The sequence below is a fragment of the Canis lupus genome, chromosome 11, assembly GCF_003254725.2.
Source record: "Canis lupus dingo isolate Sandy chromosome 11, ASM325472v2, whole genome shotgun sequence".
NCBI classification, from domain to species: domain Eukaryota; kingdom Metazoa; phylum Chordata; class Mammalia; order Carnivora; family Canidae; genus Canis; species Canis lupus.
The window spans coordinates 18,173,003-18,181,671 of NC_064253.1; the positions used below are offsets into that span (position 1 = coordinate 18,173,003).

Sequence of the window (8,669 nt, forward strand, 5' to 3'; positions counted from 1 at the left end):
CTAATAGTATAAGTTAGCTTTACCTGTTTCTGAATTCCATGTAAACATAATCAAACAAAATGTCTTCTTTTTATACAGATTGTTTCATGGTGAGATTTGTCCACATTGTACTATTTCAGTTATTTTAACTCACATACGTGAGTCATTTACCATTATGTGAATACACATTTATTTATGCTACTCTTGATACACATTTGGGTTGTTTTCAGTTGGGTGTTTTTTGAATGATGCTGCTATGAAAATTCATATATATATATATATTTAGGTGTATGTATGGATATATTTATATTGGGTATATATCTAAGAGTAGAAATACTAAGTGTAGAAATATTCACTATGGGAATGTATATGGTCATTTTAGTTGATAAATTTTCCATAGTGGTTGAACCAAGTTACATTCTCATCACCCATTTATGAGTGTTGGATATCCTGGCACAGTATTATCCATCTGTTTAGTTTTAGCATTCTTACAGATCAGTAATGTTACCACATTATAACTTTAAATTGCATTACCCTGATGATGAATGACCTACAGAATGTTCTTGTATGTTTATTGGGCATTTGCATATTCTCATTTGTGAAGCGCTAATTCAGGCGCCCCACCCCCCCATTTTCAGCTGGGTTTGTCCTTCTTCCTCACTAATATGTGCAGGTTCATTACATATTCTAGGTTTTAGACCTTTTTGGTAAACTCTGTTAAAGATATCTTCTCCCACTCTATAGTTTACCTTTTATAATCTCTTAATGATGATTTCAATGAAAAGTTATTAATTTTAATGTGGTCCAATTTATCAGTCTGTTTTTATATGTCATATTTAAGAATTCTATAGCTAACCAAAAGTCATGCAGGTATTTTCTTATGTTAACTTTTAGAAACTTATTTTATTTTTTTACTTTTTATATTTATATCAACAGTCTATCTGGGTTAGATTGTTTTTGTGGGCAAGGGGAGGTACAGGGCCAGTTTTTACTTTTTTCCGCATGAATATCCAACTGACCTTGCATTGCTGATGGAAAAGACCCACCCTTTCTCTACTCTCCAGTATCTTATTTGTCATAAATCAAGTGATGTTGTAAGTAATGTATAGGTTTATTTATGGATTATTTTGGTCCTTTGTTCTATTTGTTTAACCTGGTACCAGTATCATACTATCTAAATTTCTAAAGTTTTTAAATCATGATGTATCTTTTTAAAAATTTTATTTATTTATTTAGTTAGTTAGTTAGTTAGTTAGTTAGTTAGTTAGTTAGTTATGAGAGAGAGCATGAGCAGGGGGAAGGAAGAGGGAGAAAAGGGAGAAGCATTCTCCCTGCTGAGCAAGGAGTCCAATTTGGGGTTCGATCCCAGAACCCTGGGATCATGACCTGAGCAAAGGCAGATGCTTAACTGACTAAGCCACCCAGGCTTATGGTATGTCTTTTTTTATATTGTCTTAAATATCTTTGACTTTCCATTTTTATATAAATTTTAGAATCAACCTGTTAATATCAAAAGCCACATATTCTTCTTAAAAGAGTGAGATTGGTATTGAATTGCATTGACCTGTACATCCAATTGAAAAGAATTGGCATTTCACAGTATATTTTAAGCAAACATTTGCAAATATAATCCAGCCATATATAAAGAGGATTAACTGTCAGGATCATGATGGGTTTAGTCAGGGAATACAATGGTTATTTAGTATTGGAAATTCAATTAGTGATTCACTGTAACAGAAAAAAAAAAGACATCACATAATCTTCTCAATGGATGCAGAAAAAAACCTTTGATCAACTTGAAGTGTCATTCATGATAAAAACTCTTAACAAATTAGAAATCAAAATGAACTTACTTAGTGCCTTAAAGAGAGATATTGACAACTTCCTTTCTGTGTCTGGGATTGGAACAGAATTGTGCTATACCACCTTTAACTCAAGATCCTGGCCCAAAGTAAGGAAACTAACTCAGAATTGTTACTTCTCAGCTGACTTCTGAACAGTGGGAATCCCAAAAGACGAGAAGGGGAAGCTGCCAATCTAGAAGCTGGCACATTGTCATATCTAGTGTGATGTCTTAGCTCAAGTAGTGACAGAATCATGCAGACTCAAGAGAAAGGGGCATAGATCCCATCGCTCAAAGCAGGGCGTGTCAGAGAATCTAGCACCACTGTTCTTCCATAAATTCTTATATGTTAGGGATGCCCAGGTTGAGCGCCTGCCTTTGGCTCAGGGTTTGGTTCCAGGATCCAGGATCATTGGGCTCTCTCTGCCTGTGTCTCTGCCTCTCTCTCTCTCTCTCTCTCATGAATAAATAAACTTTTAAAAATCTTTAAAAAAAATCTTACATATTAGAAGCTAGTCATTTTTACAATAAAACTTGAGCTCTAACTTGGTTGGGATAAACTGGAGCTCTAGCTTGATTGAATAGAAAATAGTCATTAATTTACTTCCTTGGGTGTTCCTAGGCTGTAGTCTGCTGCTTTTCAGCATGGGTGTTGTTGTGGAAAATTTTGTGACAACTTTCATTCTTTTCCTGCTTATAGCCGAAGTAGGCTTTGTTTATTTATTTTGTTCTTTTTTCTCTTGGCCTCATGGCACACAGATATACATCTGCCTTTATTATAAGAAAAATATGTCCCTCAGATATATTTTACATATGTAATCTTTAATATATGTCCATGTATATTGCATATATATTCAAGCTTTTGAATGCATATAAATATATATAGTGATATATGTGTATGTATATATATACACACAACGATTTGTATCTCCAAACTTTTTTTTTTAAGATTTATTTACTTATTTTAGAGAGAGAGAAAGCATGCATGAGCAAGGGGAGGGAAAAGGAGAGGTAGAGAGAGAATCTCAAGCACACTTCGTTGAGTGTAGAGGCCAATATGAGGGTCGATCCCACTACCCTGAGATCATGACCTGAGCCAAAATCAAGACTCAGATGCTTAACTGACTGAACCACCCAGGCATCCCTATATCTCCAAACTTTTAACCTCTCTTTTATGTTTCCATTATTTCACTAAATTTTCTCAAGTCTCTTCCTCCTATGTTTCCCACAAGTCTTTCTCTTGGTTCTTGTAATGTGACTGTCTTTCATTTTATTTATCTTCTTTAAGCCCATGTTTTATTTCTCTTATTTTATGCATATTGTATTTTCTTTTAATTTGTTTGACTTGTCTATAACTTTTACTTGCTTTGGATATGTGTTCTTAAATTTGCAATACTCTTTTCTTCCTGATTCATTGATATTCTTACAGATATCTCATGTTGCTGCTGTGCTGCTGGTAGTTCTCCTTCACTTCTTCCTCCTCCTCCTTTTCCATCTCCATTGGCATGTCTCTTGAATGGATGTGATGGAGGTTTCTTTATTGACAGACAGTGAAGGAAGAGTCAGCTGGCCTTTTCTTTGAAGTGTGATCTCATAACTCTCCATTTTTCCTCATTCTGTTTCTACCTGAGATAATGAACTTGGTCTAGACTAGTAGAGAAAGTTTCTGGCTCATAAGGATGTCAAGCATGTCTAATTTTGGACATGATCCTTTAGATAAGTAGTGTTGATCAATATAATTTCTGTTCTACCTTACCTTAACAGGTACTTACTCTGTAAAGATTGCATATCAGAATGCTCAATAAAACTTACATCTTCACTGGGTCTGTCATTCCAAGCTATACAGCAGGATAAACCCTCTATTTTGGGAAACCCATGCTCTATCCACCCTGCCTCTCCCTTGCAATGATCCCTTATGGGATTTGGAGTATATTCAATTCTTATTTTTTTATGTTTTGGGTTGATTTCAAAAGGAATAGAGGGATAAAGATTCTTCAAAATATATGCTGGAGGTTACTGTGAAGTATTTGTGTATTACAGGAGGTTGGTTTGCAGTGTTTAAGCATATGAATTTAACATTTTAAGACTATTTTCATTTATTTTAAATGCCAATTTTACAAGTCATTTTTGTTAGGAAATATCATATAATGAATTTCTATTAAATATTTTCATTTAAATGCTTTCATTTATTGCTTTATTTCTTTTTAAATTTATTCTAACATCTTGATTTCTCTTACTTTTCAGATGCAGCAACTGTTCCATGAAAATTATGAACACAATCGGAAGGGTTACATCCAAGACCTTCACAATAGCAAAATCCATGCAGCCATAACACTCCACCCCAACAAACGGCCAGCCTACCAATACAGGCTTCATAATTACATGCTCAGCCGCAAAATTTCTGAACTTCGCTACCGCACTATCCAGCTCCACCGGGAGAGTGCTTTGATGAGTAAGCTCAGTAATAGTGAAGTGAGCAAAGAGGACCAGCAGCTGGGAGTGATGCCTTCTTTCAACCACTTCCAGCCTCGGGATAGAGATGAAGTGATAGAATGGGAGTTCCTAATGGGAAAACTCCTTTATTCAGCATCTGAGAACCAGCCTCCTCGGCAGAACATCAACAGCATCCTCAGAACAGCACTGGATGACACTGTCCTACAGGTGATGGAGATGATCAATGAAAATGCCAAGAGTAGAGGACGGCTCATTGACTTCAAGGAAATTCAGTATGGCTACCGCAGGGTTGATCCCATGCATGGAGTGGAGTACATTTTGGATTTACTCCTCTTATATAAAAGACACAAGGGGAGGAAACTAACCGTGCCAGTGAGACGTCATGCCTATCTTCAACAGTTGTTCAGCAAGCCTTTCTTCAGAGAAACTGAAGAGCTAGATGTCAACAGTCTTGTGGAGAGTATTAACAGTGACACTCAGTCATTCTCCTTTATATCTAATTCCTTAAAGATTCTGTCTTCTTTTCAGGGTGCCAAAGAAATGGAAGGGCACCATGAAAAGAAGATACACATTCTTGTTCCTCTTGTTGGAAGGTACGACATTTTCTTGAGATTCATGGACAACTTTGAAAAAACTTGTCTTATTCCAAAGCAGAATGTAAAGCTGGTCATCACCCTTTTCAGTAGGGATTCTGGCCAAGATTCCAACAAGCATATTGAGCTGATCAAAGAATATCAAAACAGGTACCCTAATGCAGAAATGACCTTGATCCCCATGAAGGGAGAGTTTTCCAGAGGTCTTGGTCTTGAAATGGCTTCTTCCCAGTTTGACAATGATACTTTGCTGCTATTTTGTGATGTTGACTTGATCTTCAGAGGAGACTTTCTCCAACGATGTAGAGACAATACTATTCAGGGACAACAGGTGTACTATCCCATCATCTTTAGCCAGTATGACCCAAAGGTAACCAATGGGGGAAATCCTCCCACTGATGATGACTTTGTCTTCTCAAAGAAGACAGGATTTTGGAGAGACTATGGGTATGGAATTACCTGTATTTATAAAAGTGATCTTCTGGGGGCAGGTGGATTTGATACCTCAATACAAGGCTGGGGACTGGAAGATGTAGATCTCTATAATAAAGTCATTCTATCTGGCTTAAGGCCTTTCAGAAGCCAAGAAGTGGGAGTGGTGCATATTTTCCACCCAGTTCATTGTGACCCTAACTTGGATCCTAAGCAGTATAAAATGTGCTTAGGATCCAAGGCAAGTACTTTTGCCTCAACCATGCAACTGGCTGAACTCTGGTTGGAAAAACATTTGGGTGTCAGGTATAATCGAACTCTCTCCTGACAATCCAGGCAACACATATTGCCTTTTTAAAGGGGAGTTTACCTCATTGTTGGTTGTTGTTATTTTTATTTTATTATTGTTATTTTTATTATTATAATTATTATTGTTATAATTTTATTTTGTTATCCTGGTCTTAAACTACTCTTGGTTGTCTTCCAAAGAGTGTTGACCTCAAGCAAGAAGAGTCTGCAGTTCACTGATATTTCAGATTTCTACTGAAGTCAATTATGTATACTTTTATCTATCTTTGTTTGAGATTGAGTTAAATCATGGCAATCAAATGACTTTTGAAGCTCATTCGTCATAAGAGACAGCTTAGAAGAATGTTCTCTTGGGGCTTAAAGATGCAATATCGACTTTTATTTTGTTTGTTAAATTCAATGTGATGCAAATATTTACTGGTGAAAGGTACCACAAAAGTGCTTTATGCTTCCTATGGGGAAGGGACTCTGTAACATAAACTTGAGTTTTGTAATTTATACAAGGACTTAAATATATAGACAATAATTTTCTTCATCTTTAGAATTTTTAACGTAAATGAACACTTATGATTGTATGTTTATTTTTTAAAAAAATGTTTTAAAAACTGAGGAGTTCTGTTCCACAGGCAACCGGTACTGGCTACCCTGGTCTTCTGACAATTATGTACTCCTCACAACTGTCTGCTATAAATGCGAACGAACTTTATTTTCTCAAGGAAATATGATTTAATTAAATATTCATGTACATTTTAGAAGCTTTATGAAACAATGTCCTTCATTTGCTGGCAAGAAGAGAAAATATGACAGAACCTGGTGATTTATAATAAAACACAGGTATAACAGTAATCTTTTTCAAAAACCCTGAAGAGGTTGTGTTGTTTCCTTTCAATCATACCCGATGTATTTCTTGGCAGTCATACTCATCAAAATGTGCTTGCTCCACAGACTTGAAAGAGTCCATAAGGGATTATGGGCATACTGTTTGTATTATTATGATTTAAATCCTGGCTGTCACAACTGATGAAAACGAGTAGTTTCTTTAGTTAAAACTTTACATTCCAGGAGAAACATTCTTCCTCAGTCTCTTCAGCTTTGTGATCAAACTCAACCAAGAACAGGTCAGAGACTGCCTTTAATTTGGGTTAATTTGTGTTTTCACAAAATGTGGCAGATTATACATACTGCTCAGAACTTTGATTTTCTTTTTTCACATAACAGGACTAAAATTTGCATCAAAGTTGACTTGAAGGTTGTTTTTGGAAATTGCTACCATTATTTGGAACTGAATGTCAGGAGGCCATAGAACATTTGCCTTAGTGATGAGTTTTGTACAGGGTAACAGTCTTTTAGTGAGGACATTTGGGGAGCCTCAAAAAAAAAATAACATTGCTTAATGTTGTGACAAATGTGATGACACTCTTCCTGACTATAACATATAATCTTAATAATGTCACATTCATTAGAAAGGAATTGATGGCACTTTTAGGCATTAAAAATCTTCTCAGGGCCAGCAATTCAGAATTGATCTCTGCTCTAACATTTTCTCAGCCTTCATAAACCTTTACGTTAATAGTTTATTTTCCTACATTATGTGGCTTACCTCTTTTAACAGTTTTTTTTTTCCTGAATATATTAGCATGCAGTAAAGATAGTCATTTGGGAAGATCTACTGCAAACTAATAATTATTAATGATCTCATTAATGAAGAAAAAAAAATGGCGGGCTGCTCTTTTCTTTACCTTAAGAGAGCTGAAAAACAGCCCGAGTCTTGAGGCAACTACCCAGGGATGAAGTGGCATTCCCCGTAATACTCGGGAAATTTTACCAATGAAACAAGGAAATGCAGAGAGGTCATCTGAACTTAATTTCATACCTGCATACTGCCCTTAAACTAATGTAAGTGCATTTTTAAGTTATATTTTATAATTCTGCATTAAGCTTTCCTATCATTTTTTTTCAGGCACCGCAATATTTCCTGACTGAAAATTTATTGGAATTATACTAGTGAAATTGGGAGTGTTTTCCTGTCTTTGCAGTGTCTATTATTTAAAATCCCTGTAAGGCTGAAGGGTAATACAACATGAATCCAACCTGAAGCATCATATATGTATGTTCTTGCAGTCACCTTATTTAGATGCCTGTGGATGTTCTGTTGAAGTGTCACTCTAGTAATAATTCCATCTTATTGATCACCTTCTGTCCATTCACTACCATCCTGTGCATTTTACTTGCATTGTCTTTTTTAAATGTAATTCTCACAACAGCTCTCAGAACATTGATATTATTTTCTTCATTTGACAGATACGGAAACTGAGGCCATGAATGATGAAGTAATGTGTCCCGAGTTCACACTCTTGGCATACTCTAGTTGAGATTTAAGCTAACTGTTATTTGAATCAGAAGCAACTGCCTTTCCACTCTAACCCAAGGCCTCTCCACTGTTTGGATGCTGGAGAAGACAGTGGCAGCGGTCTAGCTGATTCCTTGAACATGTGTGATCCCCCATCCAGTTTATTCTGCTGTATGCTCATTCTGAGCTGTGCTCAATTGCCTGGTGTTTTACTCCATTAGAGCCTCTTTAGGCTTTTAATCTGTCTTCCACCACTTGGCTTGCTCCCTCTGTGTAGCAATGTTGTGGAGAAAGGTTTCTTCTATCTGCTTTCTCACAAGTCACTGGACTTCCGCCAGCACAACATACACTCTGCATTCCTGATGCCAGCGGCAGCCCTTATCTTAGTGGCTTCAGCCAGCTGAGTACAGAAGCTGTCCACAATTAGTACCACCATGTAATTGCTTGACTGTTTATATCATTTGACCCATACAGACTTGGCCTAAAGCAACTTTGCCAGAGCTGAGATATTTCTGAATCTAAGAGTTGAACCTATGGTGCCTTGTGACAGATGGGGAACTATAGGAATAAAATACCCAACTGTGTGGACCAATAGTCCAACCAAGAGAATAAATGCTCACTGGAAAGGTAAACTATAAAGCCCCACTGTTTTTAACATAAGGAAAGTGGAGCCCATCTATCTCCAGTCAGCAACCACATTTCTGGAATT

At 36.4% G+C, this 8,669-nt stretch overlaps 1 protein-coding gene across 1 annotated transcript in view; it reads left to right on the plus strand.

Moving 5' to 3' along the window:
- The window catches only part of CHSY3 (chondroitin sulfate synthase 3), a 266,906-nt gene extending 260,430 nt beyond the window's left edge, over positions 1 to 6,476 (plus strand). Inside the window, exon 3 of the mRNA XM_025432456.3 lies at positions 4,067 to 6,476. Coding sequence (XP_025288241.1) covers positions 4,067 to 5,629 — 1,563 coding nt within the window. The 3' untranslated portion in view covers positions 5,630 to 6,476. The remainder of the gene's footprint in view (positions 1 to 4,066) is intronic.
- The last annotated feature ends 2,193 nt before the right edge of the window (positions 6,477 to 8,669 follow it).